The sequence below is a fragment of the Chiloscyllium plagiosum genome, unplaced genomic scaffold (genome assembly GCF_037043375.1).
Source record: "Chiloscyllium plagiosum isolate Xiang-an unplaced genomic scaffold, Cpla_swu_hap1 HiC_scaffold_12, whole genome shotgun sequence".
Classification (NCBI taxonomy): domain Eukaryota; kingdom Metazoa; phylum Chordata; class Chondrichthyes; order Orectolobiformes; family Hemiscylliidae; genus Chiloscyllium; species Chiloscyllium plagiosum.
In genome coordinates this window covers 87,482,843-87,501,454 of record NW_028270150.1, presented here as the reverse complement: position 1 = coordinate 87,501,454, position 18,612 = coordinate 87,482,843, and the positions used below count along the sequence as shown (strand labels likewise).

At 38.7% G+C, this 18,612-nt stretch overlaps 1 protein-coding gene across 6 annotated transcripts in view; it reads left to right on the top strand.

Moving 5' to 3' along the window:
* The window catches only part of fndc3a (fibronectin type III domain containing 3A), a 216,312-nt gene that overhangs the window by 47,774 nt on the left and 149,926 nt on the right, over window positions 1-18,612 (top strand). For 5 of the 6 annotated variants that reach the window (XM_087993027.1, XM_087993026.1, XM_087993024.1 and 2 more), the window contains one exon: window positions 17,130-17,205. The exons of the other annotated variant lie outside the window; for it this stretch is intronic. In XM_087993027.1, coding sequence (XP_087849153.1) covers window positions 17,130-17,205 — 76 coding nt within the window. The remainder of the gene's footprint in view (window positions 1-17,129; window positions 17,206-18,612) is intronic. 6 annotated transcript variants of the gene reach the window in all.

Here is an 18,612-nt window from a genome sequence, read left to right as displayed (position 1 = left end):
CCATAATTATGACATCTCTACATTAAGGCTATGTAGATTCAGGAGCTGCTATACTTGGAAAATGTAGTGGCTACTGCTGTAAAGAACAGTCATTTGGTGAATTTTAAACATATTGATGTCTGTCTTACAGTAAATAAGGTTGTAAAGTTTAAAATATTCCAGCTTTGTGCATGAGAGATGGATGTGCTTTTGCTGGGACCTCATTGGTCTGCAAAAATGTGTTACGAACGGTGACTCTTCATGTGCTGAGTGTGTAGTTTATTTTGAAAAAAATGTTTAACTTGTGCCTGTAGTTTTGTACTAATTTAAATATTGTGAGATTTAAGAAATGAATGATTTCCTTGTTTGGTGTGGTTTTAAGCTTGATAAAAAGTTGATAATTATTGAGGATATTGATGAATTATTCTAATATTGCTTCTGTGCCAGTTCACATATTCTGTATGTCATTAGCAGTACAGAAGATATTGTTACTACATGATAGCATTCTCTCACAAATAAGTTAGCCAGAATGGAAAAGGTAGCTCCTGTAAACTAAATGGCAGCCCTTGAGAAAATCTGCATAGGAGGCCTCAACATGGAAAATTATTTTGATCCCTGATTCTCATGTTTTTTTTTATACTGCATGTTTGATGAGTTAGCCAGAATTACCAATACTATACAATTTTTTTTGGACGTTGAACTATGATTGCTATCTTCTGATCTTCATGTTGCTACACCAGGATTTACAGAGCGCTGTAAAGTGGCTGTCAAAGCAATGTTTACATGTTTGCCATGAAGATATTTCTGACTCTTATTATATTAGCTCATTGCCAATGATTTTCTTTCATTGTCAAAGATATTTCTTTGCTTGCATTGTATTAGCTTGTTGCTAACCTGCATGACTTTCAACAATGTGGCTTAGCATGAATTGTCTCAATTGTTTGGTTACCAGCCTGTCTTCTAGGTTACCTTACTCATTGCCGTTCAAAGCAGCCAATGCTACTGTTTGAGATGGCTCCCACGAGGGTAGGTCTTGTGTATTTTGCTTCCAATCCATGTGGAACATGCCACATTTCTTGAGATTGACTTTTCCACGCATCTTTGAACCGTAATCTTGGCCTAAATTGTAGATAATGTCCACGTGCAAGGTGTGAATATGTGACTGTCTTGGAGATACATACTATATGAACTGGGCTTTACTGATAAATTCAGAGCCATGCAATTCTGCTTTTTGACAAAGGCATTGGGCCTTTGTCATCTCATTTGAATCCCATGTTGATGTAAATGCTTCTCATCTGGAACATCTCCAGCTGCTTAATATGTCAGGAGTAGATGGTCCATAACTGTTAGACAGGCAGATAGAAGAGTATATATTGCTACAGCTTGTTGTAAGTTTGATACTTTTTTTCCACCAAATCTTTATTTTGCAAAAATGGGAAAACACTGAACTTTCTCTGGAAGTTCCATTGCCCTTCTCATTGTCAATGTAGACATTTCTAAAGACTGGGCTTCTGAGAGACATGTTGTTTCATTGATACTTACAATAGGTAAGTGTAGCCAGAATTTGTGACATTTGTTGGAGAATCCTGCCATCTTTAAACTGATAATTTGCCCATAGTCTTCAGGTGCTTTTGTGCAGCAGACTAATACCCTTTAGTGCAATTGGTGTGACACAAGGAGGGCACAGTCAGCAGAAATCAGCAATTCCCATATTGTGATCTCTGAAACTTTAGTTGAGGATTTCAGTCATCTCAGATCAAAGTGATTATCATCTGTTCCAAATTGAATGTGTATTTCTGTCAGATGCCTCTGAACACATGGCAGCAACATATAAAGTGAGGACATAGGAACCATGACACATCCCTCCTTAATATCAGTTATTAAAGTATTTAGTGTACCACTGTTCAGTGGCTCTGGCTATCATTCAGTTGTGAAACTGCTATTTCAGATTTCAAGCTCATTCCGCAAGACACCTTGATTTGCTATAGCAAAGGCCCATTATGTTATACTACAAAGTTAAATTCACTTTACAGATAGCTGATTCTCAGAGCTGCAGAACACAACTAGTTTTTACAGATCATTTGATGTTTGGGCATCTTAATGTGTTAGCCTAAAGAGACTGATGGGAAATGCAGTAACCATCCTTTAACATGTTAACTTTAAGACATATTGAAATCACTGTTCAATTCTAGCAAACCGTTTGAGATGGTTTTTAGAGCTGTGTTCATTCAGTGTTACATTTCATTTACAGAATGAAACATTACAAGCATACACCACCTAACTCAGTTTCTGTACTTTTTTTTGAAAGCATTATTAATAAGCAACCTGTTCAGGTATGTTATGGCACACCTCCAGTACAATTGGAACCTGAACTCAGACCTTTCAAACTAAAGTTAGGGACACTGCCACTGTGTCACTAGACCAGACACCCAGTCTTTAGAAATGTCTACATTGACAATGAGAAGGGCAGTGAAATTGCCAGAGAAAGTTTAGTGCTTTTCCATTTATTCCACCCAAGATTTGGTGGTAATACCTACCCTTCTGTATGCCTGTCTAACAGTTGTGCACTATCTACCCCTGACATATTAATCAACTTGTTCAGACTCCTCTGAATCTGTACTTTCTGGCCCAGAGTTGGAGCCACCCCCATGTGAGTGAAACCCCAAATAACTCCCTCCACTTGCACATAATTAAACATAATCGACATACAATTAAGTCATTTAGTACATTCTCAAATAACTGCATGATAATAATTATAATTATGAACTTCAAGCAGTAGGGACTTGTCTTTCAATTCTGGACTCAATTGAATTTATCAAATTCAGATCACAATCACCATTCTTTTTTTTCACAGCATCTGTTGAAAATGGGTCTACTTCTGTTACTTGCAAATTTTCTCAAGGCTTCTTTTATAACTTTATTTGTTCTATTGCCTTTTGCCTTGATTTTTTTCCTCCTACTGTAACCCTGTATGAATCCAACTGATTGGAAAATTCAACCTTTCTCTGACTTTTCCATGCTCAAATGATAGCCAAGTAGAAGACTGAGCTGTAAATTAGAGAAGGCAACTTTGTTATTGAAAGCAACAACTTTGGCATCGAAAATGAGGCAGTCCAGAGGGAAGCTGAGGGTGAGACATAAATACACGAGCATATGTCACACATATTAGGATCTTATCTGAGTTTAACCCATATTCAAGGTTGAACTGAGACAACAGTTCCTGAAAAATTGCCTCTTAAGTGAAACGTTGTTTTTATTGTCTGCTATTCTGAAGTGGGATAATTGGCATAGACGCTGCTGAATATAACATTAAATCCTTTACTAAACAAGTATTAATCATCTCTGTCATTCAAGGACTCTGCTTTCATCAACTTTTCAGAACAAAGTTCAACTGCTTGAGAGATTAAAAAGCCTTTTCTCACTTTTAATGGGTGTCCCATGATTTTTAATGGTGATCATTTGCTGTAGATTCTCCAATGAGTGAAAGGCATCTTCTTCACATCTACCCTGTTAAGACCCCTCAAGATCTTAAATATTTCAGTCACATCACTTCTAAATATAGTGATATTATATGACTTTATTAACCCCTATCCTTTATGGCCCTTGTATTTAACATTGCCACCTTGAAATGGCTAAAAGCTGGCATTGTGAAACAATACCCTGATTATTAAATATCATATTCTCCCACAAGAATAAAACATGTACTTATAGTTGGATTGTATGATGGTATTGCACATGTGGTAAATGAATGCCATGGCATTATTCTGGGTGAAATACTATGTTCCTTGCTGATGTTTTGGAGTACTGGTCCATTCCTGACTGGGTTCTGCTGCATTGTCGCATTTCCAGTCTATCTAAATGCTACAACTTTCCATTTCATGGCCTATGCCACATTCTGCCTCTTTCTGTAGTGCTGGTACCTCTTTTGATTTGCTCCATTCCCTATGATTTTGTAAATTTGCTCATGCTGGCTCATGGTATTGACCTGATTCTGAGTTTAAAAATTGTCCCCACACAGACCCATTGACTCAATTTTTAAAATTAATTCATGGCAGAAGAACATCACTGGCTAGGCCAGCATTCATTGCTGATCTCAGAGGCAGTTGAGAGTCAGCAACAGTGTTGAGGGTATGTGACATGGTGGCCTAGTGGTTAGCACCGCTGCCTCACAGAACCAGGGACCTGGGTTCAATTCTAACCTCGAGTGACTGTGCAAACTCCACACAGACGTTCTCCCCTTATCTGTGTGGTTTCCTCTGTGGACCCTGGTTTCCTCCCACAGTCCAAAGATGTGCAGGTCAGGTGAATTGACCATGCAAAATTGCCCGTAGTATTCTGGGATGTGTGGGTTAGGTACACTTGTCATGGGAAATGGAAAAGTAATGGGGTAGGGGAATGGGTCTAGGTGGGATACTCTTTGGAGGGTCAGTGTGGACTTGTTGGACCAAATGGCCTGTTTCCACAGTGTAAGGATTCTATTAATTTATATGAACATGTAGGTTAGATGAAGTAAGGATGGCAGTTTCCTTCCCTAAAGGACATTAGTAAACTAGATGGGTTTTTCTGACAATCGACGAATTGGTCGTCATTGGACTCTAAATTCTAGAATTTTATTGAATTCAGACTCCACCATCTGCATGGCAAGATTTGAACCCGGGTCCTCAGAGTGTTATTTTGTTCTCTGGATTAACAGTCCAGCAATAATACCACCATCCCCTCCCCATTAAATAATTTTGGGTGGATCTGATTTACTCTTTGAACATCTATACCTTTAAAGAGACTGTTGAAATAATTGATTGTAATTTTATAGTTGTAAATTGAATAATCATAAATGCTAGCCAGCCAATTTACTGAATATTTTTACGATATTTGCAAAAGTATACAAACTTCACATCTATTTATTTTCTTTAGCTGCAAAATTTTGTTGTTTTAAGTTTACTTAAAATAGTATGATTGAAACTAGTTATTCCAATCTTCTGCCTTGAATACCAGAATGGAGTTGAGAGATATATCAGCCTTGATCAAATGGTGGAATGGAATTAATGGGCCAAATGTCCCAATTCTCATATAAAATATTCATAGAATTCCCACAGTATGGAAACAGGCCATTTGTTCCAACAATTCCACACCGACCCTCGTAGAGTAACCCATCCAGACCCATTCCCCTATCCTATTACTCTACATTTACCCCTGATTAACACACCTAACTTACACATCCCTGAACACTATTGGCAATTTAGCATGGCCAATTCACCTAACTTGCACATCTTTGGATCATAGGAGGAAACCTGGACGACACAGGGAGAATGTGCAAACTCCGCACAGACAGTCGCCTGAGGCTGGACTTGAACCCAGGTCCATGAGCCACCATGCTGTCCTCTATTCTGCTCCTATGTCTTATGGTATTATGATCTTAAAAATGACATGCAAGCCCAAAAATAGCTGAAAAGGTCAAATCACTGAGGCTGTGTAAAATCCCTATATAGATTACACTGAGGAATCAAACATGAATAACCTGTAGAGTGTCAAGGAACTTCAGACTGCAGCACTTCAAAAACTGAATTGTGATCTTCTTGGATTGTGTCCCAGATTGCCGACACTATATTTGTTTGAAAAAGAAAAGACAGTTCTGAGCAAAAATATTCCAGGACTACTCAAAGCAGGTTAAAAACCAACTGCAGCCTTTGGTCTCAATATGCCGACTTGTTTTTTGATTTACACTGTGCTAAAGTGTGCTGTGAAGGGGCACAGCTGAGAACTTCTGCTGGACTTGCTGAATGTACAGGTTTAACAAAGGAAATATAGCTCTCTGCTGCAAACAAGGTAAGTCAGCAAAATCACCATTGAGCTGAAAAATGTGTTGCTGGAAAAGCGCAGCAGGTCAGGCAGCATCAAAGGAGCAGGAGAATCGACGTTTCGGGCATAAGCCCTTCTGCTGCTCCTTTGATGCTGCCTGACCTGCTGCGCTTTTCCAGCAACACATTTTTCAGCTCTAATCTCCAGCACCTGCAGTCCTCACTTTCTCCTAAAATCACCATTGAGGCAAACAAGACAAACTCCTTCCAGGTAACTGCAGAAACAGAATATGCAAGCAACTATTTCACTGCCAAAGTCCACACGACCAGAATCACTCATCTTAATGATCATATTTCACAATCTATTCTTCTTATACAAGTCATGAACTTTTTTTTATTTTACATATTTGACTTCCCATAATTTGACAGCTAAAAGAGGGCTAGGTCAGTTTTAGGGTGATGTTAAAGTGCCGTTTACAACGCTGCTTGTTGAAATGTATAAAATTCTGATGGTATTTTATACATCAAGATACTGAGAGGATGTGTTCTCCATGGAGTGTAGAACAAGGTAGTGCACTTCAAAAGTAATAGTAGGAGACAGTTTTTGTTTTCTTTGAGGGTTGCTAAGTTGTAAAATTCTCTTCCCAGAAAGCAGTTTTTTGGAACAATCTATAACCTTTATATTGTGTGTTTATTAAGGCAAAGGCACGGTCTTATTTTTGGGATTTGTGCCAGGGATTCTGAATGTCTTTGTGTTTGCATGCATTTTTAAAGAGATTTTACAGCCCCTGTGATGGAGCAATAGAATCCTGACAATGTGGAAACAGGCCATTTGGCCCCAACAAGTCCACACCGACTCTCCAAACAGTAACCCACCCAGACTCATTCTCCTCTCATTATTCTACATTTATCTCTGGCTAATGCACCTCACCTATACATCCCTGAACACTGGCAATTTAGCATGGCCAATTCACCATGCACATCTTTGAATATGGATTAGAAATTTGGCACATTAAAAAAAATGGATTTCGGAAAATTTTACTATTTCCTGGTGACGGTACTCCAAGTGCACAGATAGACTGAAGATTATAGCAGTCAGTGGGTGTACCAGAGAATGCCTGCTGGAACCTGAGTTAGGGAGCTTGGGAGTTTGCTGTGAGGTTAAAGAAATTGTGAGCATATTTGTAGTTTGTTTTATCTAATGAATTTGCAAACATTCACCAAAACTCAGCCTGAGCAAGAAACCTTGTGTGGAGATTAGTGTTCCCCATAAGCTGTGTATCCACTTGAGGTTCCAGAAGTCACTGCTGTGCATGGATCTCCGAGATTGGTACAGTGGCAAGAAAAATTAGAAGAAACATAGATGAAGATAGTGGTGTTTGTTGGAATTTTGGTATTTGCAAGGACATTTCTGGAATAAAAGGAATAGTGTGAATTTTATTCCTTTTCTTAAGTCTTTAAATAAATCTTCCCAATCTTTTTGCCTAGTTTAATATATTTAAATTTTTATTGCTCAATAAATAAATATTTGACGATTCTTAAGTTTCTTCAATTTTTTGCTTCAGACAATTTTGTTCTTCCCAGAATTAGTCTGATTAACCTCTTTTACACTCCCTCTGTGACAATTATATTCTTCCTTAGATAAAGAGACGAAAACTGTAAAGGTACGCTCTCACCGAAGCTCTCTTACAACAAGATGCCCTTCTGTAATCTCATCCCCTCACAATGAAGGCCAACATACCATTTGACTTTGTGATTTATTCTAATACTTGCACGCTGGCTTTTAGTATGTCATGAGCAAGGTCTCTTTGGACATTGCTTCCCAATCTGTCATCATTTATCTTTTCTCCCCCACCAAAGTTGAAAACATCCCAACTGCTCACATTATATTCCCTCTGCCCTTTTCTGTCCATTCATTTAACCTGTTTTCAAGTGAAGCCTCCTTGCAACCTCCTCACACCTTATATGCCCACCTGGTTTTGGGTCATTGGGAAATTTGGAAAGGTTACATTTGGTCTCAGTTACATTTAAATCATTCATAAGATTTTGAACATTTGTAGCCAGATTTTTGCAGTAACTTCACTAGTAACAGCCTGCTCATCTGAGCATAACCCATTTATTCCTACAATCGGTTTTCTGTCTGTTAATGAATTCTCAATCCATTGTAGTGTATTATCATCAGTAGCACACACACTCAAACCGCGCTAACCACACACTGTAATTTTGCTTCTGAACCTTCTGTGTGCGACCTTTTCAAAGTCTTCAAAAGATCCAAAAACATCACTTCCACTGTTCTACTTTACTATGCTTTTTTATTAAATAACAAAAAAAAATTATAAATCCATAACCCTTTCATAAATCCATATTGATTCTGTCCAATTTTTCTTTCCTCTGTTCTCAATGATAAAATGACATTTGCAACAGCACATCTGCATTTTCCAATTTATTTTAATATCATTGGGTTGAAAACAAGTCCAAGATACTGTAGAACTTTCTTGAACTGAGTACAGGGACAACTGAATTCTTATTTATTCAACTTCATTCTCTCTTTACCTGCTTAATATAGTTAAACAAAAAGATGCACAGCCTCTATACCATGGGTAACCATTGGATAATTCCAGTATCCTGTTAATCAGTAAAATAGTATTCTTCCACCTCCAATGTTATGTCTTCCACATCTAATTCTCACTAGCCTGAATGCCATTGATACCTGATAAGATTTAACTCAATTTCCACCCCACTGTCCTCCTGAGTTCCATTCTACACAAGCTCCACCTAAGAAAGTTCCAGTCCAACACTAAGTTCCCATTTTGCCGATTGTTTCTTGCTCAAACTGGCTGCTAATATCCTAAAATAGTAAATTCAAAATCCTCATCCATATTTAAAAATCCATTTTGTCCTTTTTCTATTTGTTGCAAATTCATCTAGCCCACAGTGCAAGTTCTTCTGTCTCTGGCCCCCATATCTCTCCAACCCCCTTTCTAAGTAAATGAAGTTTCTGCATTCCTTTCCTGCGATATTAACTTTGTCCTTTAAATTTGATCATACTTCACTCTACATTTTGAAATCTCTGTCCTTAAGTAATGTTTCTTTGTCTATTCAGTACTTTAGTATAATTTTCATGTTCAATCTGTTTTCAATGATTTGAAGCAACATGAAATGACCTATCATGTTAATTGTATTAGCAACTGGAATTACTTAATGTAAAATAATGCAAAGAGAAATGTCATATCAACCTGGACATGTATTTGTTACAGAAGGTCAGAGGACAGATTCTGAGATAGAACTACACCAACAATTTGGCCATCAGGGCTTTTTTCAAACTTGAGATGTGACCTCACCGGAAAGGTTTGCATTTGTTGCCTGTCCCTATTTATCCTTGAGAAAGTGTTTACAATCAGCCTTTTTGAATTGCTGCAGAGTTCTAGTGTTAATCCACACTGTGTTGCTGGGAAAGAAGCTTCAGGATTTTGATCTTACGACCATGAAGGAACAGCAATGTAGTTACAAGCCTGCTGATGTGTGTTTTGGAGGGAAGCTTTTAGATGGTGCTGTTGCCTTATATCTCCTGTTCTTTTCCTTCTAGGTGGTTGAGGTTGCAGATTCGGAAGATGCTTTCCAAAGAGCCTTGAATTTAGCAGAACTGCTGAAGGACTGCAGCAGTTCAAGGAGGAAGCTTATCACTTCCTTCTCCAAGGCAATTATGAGGGGAGTTAAATGCTTGCATAGTCTGTGGCACCTACATCCCGCAACCAAGTATAAAAGGAAGTTGCTGCTGTGTATCTTTATAGTACACACTGTTGCTACTGTGCACTGGAATGAACACATGAAAGTTTGTGTTTGTGAATAAGGTACTGATCAAATGAGCTGCTTTGTCCTGGATGGTGTTGAGTTCCTTAAGTGTTGTTGGAGCGGCACTCATTCAGGCAAGTAGATTGTATTCCATGACACTGCTGACTTGGTGCTTTGTAAATGGTAGACAGACTTTGAGAAGACAGAAGATGGTAGAACCTAAAACACTGTCAAGGGGATCTCCTGCAGTGGTGTCCTGAGAATGAAAGTATTAGCCTCCAACAACACAAACATCTTCCTTTATGTTTGTGTTATGACACAGAAGCGAGCTTTTTCTGTTAATTATATTAAACACACAGAAAAGCTCACCTCGCCTCATCATCTGTTGTGACAGAGAACTCCCAAATTCCACTATTTAAAGAAAATAACATCAATTTATTTTCCAGCACTTAAATTGAATGTTAAACAAAAACTATTCACAAATCTAAGTCTCCTTTCTCTTAACTGCTTGCTATCTGGTTTCAATTCCATAACAATATACTGTTCCAATAAGGCGCTTATTAAAATTACATCAACTTAATTTCAAAACCACACAGTATCTGTCTTTTTCTGTGTCTTCACTCTTCCGGCTGTTGATCTCCCTAGATCGTCATCTGCCTTTTTACTGTGAGTTTCAAGTGGAAAGGTAACTTTGATAGAGTGTTTTCTAATTTCTTGGAGAACAAGATGTTATATCGGTAGATAGCTCTCTGGCTCTACAGTAGTTGCTCTCTGACCAATTTTCAAAATGTCCCCCAACATCGGATCGCCTCATTGGTTTGATGTTGGCAAAACAATAAATTCAAACTCGATTGGGTTTTAGTATCCTGGGGCATAATTTAAAATGGTTAAATTCAAATTCAAATTTCAATACCAAAACTCAGGTATCTATTTCACAGCCACATGTTACATATTTTTAATTTTGTAGTACTCTCTGGGACAGCCACCTAATGATGTACAAAGGTGCTTGTAATCGCTCAGTTCAGATCAGCGTTCTCTCTCTCTCTCATAAAGAAACAGTACATGCCTTCAACTTCATAACAGTTGGGTATCAATCCACCCAGTGAAGAGTTTTTCCCCCAGTTCCCATTGCCTCCACTTTTGCTCAGGCTCCTTAATGCTGTACTCTGCCACTATTAAGAAGGTTGGTGAGGAAAAGCCAGGGAACTAGAGAGCGGTGAGCCTGACATCAGTGGTGGGCAAGTTGTTGGAGGGAATCCTGAAGGACAGGATCTACGTGTATTTGGAAAGGCAAGGACTGATTAGGGATAGTCAACATGGCTTTGTGCATGGGAAATCATGTCTCACGTACTAGATTGAGTTTTGTTTGGAGAAGTAACAAAGGGGATTGATGAGGGCAGAGTGATAGACGTGATCTATATGGACTTGTCAGTAAGGTGTTTGACAAGGTTCCTCATGGAAGACTGATCAGCAAGGATAGATCTCATGGAATACAGGGAGAACTAGGCATTTGGATTCCGAACTGGCTCAAAGATAGAGCGTGGTGGTGTAGGGTTATTTTTCAGACTGAAGGACTGTGACCAGTGGAGTGCCACAAGGATCGGTGCTGGGTCCTCTACATTTTGTCATTTACATAAATGATTTGGATGCGAACGTAAGAGGTTCAGTTAGTAAGTTTTCAAATGACACCAAAATTGGAGGTGTAGTGGACAGCAAAGAGGGTTACCTCCGATTAAAACAGGATCTTAATCAGATGGACCAATGGGCAGAGAAGTGGCAGATGGAGTTTAATTCAGATAAATGCGAGGTGCTGCATTTTAGGAAAGCAAATCTTAGTAGGACGTATACACTTAATGGTAAGGTCCAAGGGAGTGTTGCTGAACAAAGAGATCTTGGAGTGCAGGTTCATAGCTCCTTGAAAGTGGAGTCGCAGGTAGATTGGATAGTGAAGAAGGTGTTTGGTATGCTTTCCTTTATTGGTTAGAGTATTGAGTACAGGAGTTGGGAGGTCATGTTGTGGCTGTACAGGACATTGGTTAGGCCACTGTTGGAATATTGCGTCCAATTCTGGTCTCCTTCCTATCGGAAAGATGTTGTGAAACTTGAAAGGGTTCAGAAAAGATTTACAAGGATGTAGCTAGGGTTGGAGGATTTGAGTTATAGGGAGAGGCTGAACAGGCTGGGGTTGTTTTCACTGGAGTGTCAAGAGGCTGAGGGGTGACCTTATAGAGGTTTACAAAATTGTGAGGGGCATGAATAGGGTAAATAGACAAAGTCTTTTCCGTGGGGTGGGGGAGTCCAGAACTAGATGGCATAGGTTGAGGGTGAGATCGGAAAGATAGAAAAGATACCTACGGGGCAACTTTTTCACACAGAGGCTGGCACGTGTATGGAATGAGCTGCCAGAAGAACTGGTGCAAGCTAGTACAATTGCAACATTTAAGAGGCATTTGGATGGGTATACGAATATGAAGGGTTTGGAGGGATATGGGCCGAGTGCTGGCAGGTGGGACTATCTGGTCGGCATGGACAGGTCTGTTTCCATGCTGTACATCTCTGACTCTATGGAGGATAATTTTAGATAAATGCGAAATGCTGCATTTTGGGAAAGCAAATCTTAGCAGGACGTATACACTTAATGGTAAGGTTCTGGGGAGTGTTGCTGAACAAAGAGACCTCAGAGTGCAGGTTCATAGCTCCTTGAAAGTAAAGTCACAGGTAGATAGGATAGTGAAGAAGGCGTTTCCTTTATTAGTCAGAGCATTGAGTATAGCGGTTAGGAGATCATGTTGTGGCTATTTGTTAGGCTACTTTTGGAATTTTGTGTGCAATTCTGGTCTCCTTCCTGTCAGAAGAATGTTGTGAAACTTGAAAGTGTTCAGAAAAGATTTACAAGGATGTTGAAGAATTTGAGCTATCGGGAGAGGTTGAATAGGCTGGGGCTATTTTCTCTGGAGCATCGGAGACTGAGGGGGACTTTATAGAGGTTGATAAAATCATGAGCATGGATAGGATAAATAGACATGGATGTTTCCTTGCAGTGGGAGAGTCCAGAACTAGAGGGCATAGGTTTAGGGTGAGGGGGGCAAGATATAAAAAGGACCTAAGGGGCAACATTTCACAGAGGGTGGTGCATCTATGGATTGAGAAAGTGGTGGAGGCTGGTACAATTTAAAAGGCATCTGGATGGGTATATGAATCGGAAGGGTTTAGCGTGATATGGGCCAAGTGCTGGCAAATGGGACTAGATTAGGTTAGGATAACTGGTCGACATGGATGAGTTGGACCGAAAGATCTGTTTCCGTGCTGAGCATCTCTATAACTCTAAACGTTGCCCTGTTTTCCTAGGCAGTCACTGACATTTCACTTTGAGTTCAGCTCTTTTGTCCATGTCTGCACCAAGGCTGTAATAAGACCAGTAGCCAAGTAGTCCTGACAGAACTCAAACTGAAACCAGTGAGCAGGTTATTGCAGATTAGATGTAATTTGATATTTTTTTCCAAAACTTTAATGATCAAAAGTAGAATAATGGGCAGTGATTGACCAAATTGGAATGTCCTGGTTTTTGTGGATGAGACATGCCTGGGAAACATTTCTTATTGTTGGTAGATGCCAGTGTTGAATCCTCCTCACTATGTTTAGAAATACTCAATAACTCCCCATTTTATTTGATTGAATATAATATTTATGAAATCTCTGAACAGAAATAAAACTAAAGGCTTCCAGCCTTTTCTGAGCACAAGCCTTTAATTATAGAGGACTATAGACAAATGATAGTTGGGGTTGGGAAGCGGGGGGGGGGGGGGGAGGAATGGAGAAGGTATAAGCAAAGAGAGCTATTCTCTTCCTGATGCTCGTTCTTCTAATCAGGCACTGAATGGCTTTCAATGGGGAGTCCATCCAGAGAGCTTGCAAGCAATATTGGTCACAATGAATATCAGTAGCAGAGGTTGACGTCCTAAAGTGGGCATTAATTAGTGGTGGAGTGGGTATGGCACAGATTTGAGGTGCAACCCCTCCTACAGGATTAAATGCCACCCTACCACCATCCTACAATGGATAAAAGACTTATTTGCCTCTCTGACCTTTGTCTTCCAGCTTACAAGAGCTAACTTCTCTCCAATGAGATAGTATACCTGTACTTGGTTATATTTGCTAATGTGAAGAAGTTATTAAACTGCCTTCTTTACTATTCATAGCCATTATAAGTAAAGAAAGCACTCAAAGTGGAAATAATAACATTTGCCTTTTTCAGATTTTCTGTCAATTCAAAAGGCAGGTCTCAGCTCTTTCTATCTTGAGTGTGTTAAATGATGCTAACAATTCAAATCTGTAAATTCACTGAAATGCAAGGTACAATATAAAACCTAACAATAGTGTCTCTCGTATAGTTGTGTATGGTTATGCTAGCAGACTTAAATCTTATATGTCATGAGTTCAAATGCCATCATGATTGATCTAAAATTGCATTTAATATATCTTTTGATCTATTTTTCTCTAATCAACCTCTTCACGTATGTTATTACGCAACTCTGGCACAGGTGGGACTTGAACCCAGGCTTCTCTGGTCAGAGCAGGGAGATTAGTATGTTAGAATGTAAGAACAAAAGGAAATAGGGTCAGGTTAAACTGCCATTAAGCCTGCCCCACCATTTAACAAGATGATCTGCCTAAGGCCTCAGCTCCTCTTTCAAGTCAAGTCATCATAGTCGTCAATTCCCCAATATTTCAAAGCTCTATCCACCTCGTCTTTCAATCACTTTTAGCCATCGAGCCTGATCAAGTCTCTAGAGTAGAGAATTCTAGATGTTCAGTCCCCTAGAAGAAGAAATTTCTTCGCATCTCAGTTTTAAATGAGTATTCACGTAACCTATGTTCCCGAGTTTGAGATTCCCCTGCTAATGAAAACATCTTCTCAACATGTATCCTGAAAGTCTTCAGAATCTTGATCTTTAAATATGATCACCTTTCAGTTCTCTAAACTCTAATGATTAAAGCCTAACTTATTTAAGACATTCTTGATAAGTCACCCCTTCATCTCAGAAATCATCCTAGTGAATTTCCTTTGAAGTGCCTCCAATGTCATTGCATCTTTTCTTAAATACATACACTAAAATTGTACACATTATTCCATGTGTGAACTTACCCATATACTGTAAAGTTGTAACAAGACTTCCCTATTTTTAAATTTCCATTTGCCTTAATTACTTGCTGCAGCTGCATGCTAATGTTCTATGTTTCACGCGCAGCACCCCAATCCTTCTGTGCTGCATTTCTTTTAAGAGTCTCTCCTAATTTAAGTAGTGATCTGTCTTGATTTTGCCTGTTCACTCAACTTGTCCATAAGCCTTTTTTATTTCTTTATGTCATCATTTAACATACTTTACCATCAATTTTTGTATCATCAGTCAATTTGGATATATTACACTCTGACTCCTATGTCAGTGGCTTTTCATCTTCTATTCCTCTATTAACTTTTAGAAGCTATTTATTATCTTTCTTTTATTTCTACTGGTGATACATATCCATCATTACTTAACATTGATTTATGTAACAAAATGTATTCAGCTCATGAATTGTCTCTGATTGTGCAGCAGTTCCTCAGTACTGCACTGGAGTTCCAACCATGAGCTCTGTACTCAAATCCTGAATTCGAACCGAAACGTTTTACTGAGCTATTGTCATCTTTAGTTCTTCTGTGCTTGTTTAATCAATTTTTATGAGACCAGACATATTTGGAGGCCTGATCCTGATGGGCTTATTTTACAATGGAACCGGGTCGAGCTTTTACTTTAAATGCTTGATGACAAATGACGAGATACCATCTGTATTTTCCACATGACTTATCATTATTATGGCTGAGGTGAAAATAGAATCTTAGTCTGGGTCGGGATAATTAAATGTCAAATATATTTTGTTTCTGCTTCTAAGCAGAGCTTGCAATACATTTATTGCTATCTTAATTTAGCATGGAATAGCATGTGCTTCAAGATTAAAGGCACAAATATGAGACAATGCAAGTATTGGAAGGAAGCCATTCTTCCCCTTGGGCCTGTTCCATTATTCAGTTAAATCATAGTGTTTTTTTTAACTTTAGTTTGTTTTTACTCTATATTCCTCAATTCATCAAAATCTCAGTTAAGTTAGTTTTAGAGGGATGGAAGTGGTGGGGAAGGAGGAAAGATATTTTCAATACCTCCTTGTGAAAATGACTTGCTTTAATTTATGTTTGCAATCCATTATTCTTAATTTTCCCACTGAAGATTAGAGAAAATAGTTGATTTGTATCCTGCAATCAATTTAGATGGTGATTCGGTAACTGCTTGATTATCTAAACTTGCAAATACAGCAAAATTTATGTAAACTATCATCCATAATTTAACCCTTGAATCCTTAGTATTAGTCTGAAGAAGAGACATATTCAACTGGGGGACATCTAACTCTTTCTGTCTGTGCAGCTGCAGCCAGTACAGGTGATTTCCAACACTTTCTTTTTATTTCAGATTTTCAAGATTTGCAATATTTTGCTTTTATTATCTCGAAATCCTTCTATTGTGCAGTGTCTCATTTCTTAAATCAGTCGCTTCCCATCCCACCTTGCTTGTGAAATGTTGTGCTTTGTGCTAAATAATGTTGGTGAACTGCACATGCATATCACTATATGGAACTATGATATAACAGAGAAATGGCATAGAGAGACAATACTAAGAATACAATGTTATGAGGTGTTCAGTTAAAAGTTGGAAAGGAAAAAGCTGATTAAATATACTACTGAGGAGGGATGGCATAGTTGGTTGAGGGACTAAAGATGGAATTTATAAAGTTAGTATTAAAGAACAATGGAGGAGGTTATTTGCTGCTGTTGTACTCTATAATCTGTTAAATCTTGGAGGAGATAGAGATAATCAAAATGAGGGCCTTCAGTTATATCAATTTAGACTTGATTAGCGGTTGTTTAAATGCCAAAGAAGGAGAGAAATTCTTAAAATGTGTACAAGAGAAGTTTCTTTAAATGTTTTTCAAACCCACTGAGAGAGAATGTGCTGGATCCAATGCTGGGGAATGTAGTGGGTACAAGTGGAACAGTTGGTAATATCAAGTTCAAGTAGTTATGGAAAAGAGCAGTAGTAAAGTCATGTGCATTGATCCTTAACTGGTTTGAATTCAGTGAGTTAAAATCTGTTCGAGGTGGATTGGAATTGAGAATTGGATAGGCAAATAGCAGTTGAATGGTGAGAAGTCTTCAAGGAGTAGATGGGGATTTGCTACAGAGTGGACAGGAAACAGAATGGTATTTAAAGCTTAAAACTTCTTGGATTACCTAAATATTTGAGATTAAAAGAAAACAGAAAATGTGGTTTATATTAATTGTAAAGTTCATAATATAGTGCAGAACCAAACTAAATGTCAACATTTTTGGGACATTTGCTATATTAAGGAGCTAAACATATGCAAGCTGTTTTTCTTTCTTTGAAACTCTAATTACATGGAAATTAAGGTAAAAGCATTTTACTTGACTGCAAATTGTATCCAAAATAATATTTTTAATGTATATAATCACAGGTTATTTTGGTTCAAGTCAACCCAGGTGAGACATTTACCATAAGAAGAGAGGATGGGCAGCTTCAGTGCATTACAGGTAGGCTACTACCAATAAATTGTCAATAGATAGTTTCAGATACAAACCGGAATACTACTGATGGATTGTGGTGGCTTTGTTTCATGTTTTTTTGTCTTTTTTTTCTCTTGCAATGTACCTGTATTTGGTAAACGTATGAACAGTATATGTAAATTACTCAGAATGCACTCTCAAATGGTACCTGAATATGCAAAAGTTTTTTGGAATACATTATTTCTTTGATTTTTCTTAAAAGTATCTGTTCTTGTAGATGTCTGGATTTGTATAAGTGTCTGCAAAGTGTATGTTAATTGAATGGTGTGTTTTCTCTGCAATGTGCCACTCTGGTCTCTTCAGCTCCTTTTTAACACAATGTAATCCAATGAAGTTAACTTAATTGAGAGTCTACACCAGAGTCTAATATAAAGAAGAATGGTTTGGCAATCAGTTCTCTACAAGGTTGTATCAGAAGAAATGCTGAAAATTAAGCAAACCTATTGGTCACACACTTGGACAAACTCAATAAGAGAATATATGATGAGTGTTCAGTCCCTGGAAATCATTGAGGATCAGAGGGAACTTGATGTGCGTGTACACGGCAGAGACCCGGGTTCAATTCCTGCCTCAGGCGACTGACTGTGTGGAGTTTGCACGTTCTCCCCGTGTCTGCTTGGGTTTCCTCCGGGTGCTCTGGTTTCCTCCCACAGTCCAAAGATGTGCAGGTCAGGTGAATTGGCCATGCTAAATTGCCCGTAGTGTTAGGTAAGGGGTACATGTAGGGGTATGGGTGGGTTGTGCTTCGGCGGGGCGGTGTGGACTTGTTGGGCCGAAGGGCCTGTTTTCACACTGTATCTAATCTAATCTAATCTAATCTAATCTAATCTAATCTACACCTGACGCTTAGGGTATCGGGACAGATGACTAAAGTCGTTAAGAAGACATATGGGATACTCGCCTATATTAGCTGAGGCATAGAATTTAAGAGCAAGGAGGTCATGCTGGAATTGTAATAAAATGTTGGGGAGACCATAGCTAGACTATTATGTCCAATTTTGGAATCCACATTCTAGGTTAGGTGTGACTGCACTGGAGAGGGTGCAAAGAGATTTATCAGGATTTGCTGAGCTGGAGAGTTTTACTTATGAGAAGAGATTGGACAGTCAAGAGTTGTTTTCCTTAGAGCAGAGGAGACTGAAAGGGTGCATGATTGAAGTGTGTAAAACTATAAGGGGCATAGACAGGATAGAAAGGAAGAAACATTTTCCCTTGATTGGCAGAAGAGTGATCAATAATCAGGAGGCATAGGCTTAAGGAAAAGGCCAGAAGGTTTACAGAGGATGTGAGGAAAACTTTTCACTCAGACAGAATCTGGAGCTCACAATAGACAATAGGTGCAGGAGTAGGCCATTCTGCCCTTCGAGCCTGCAC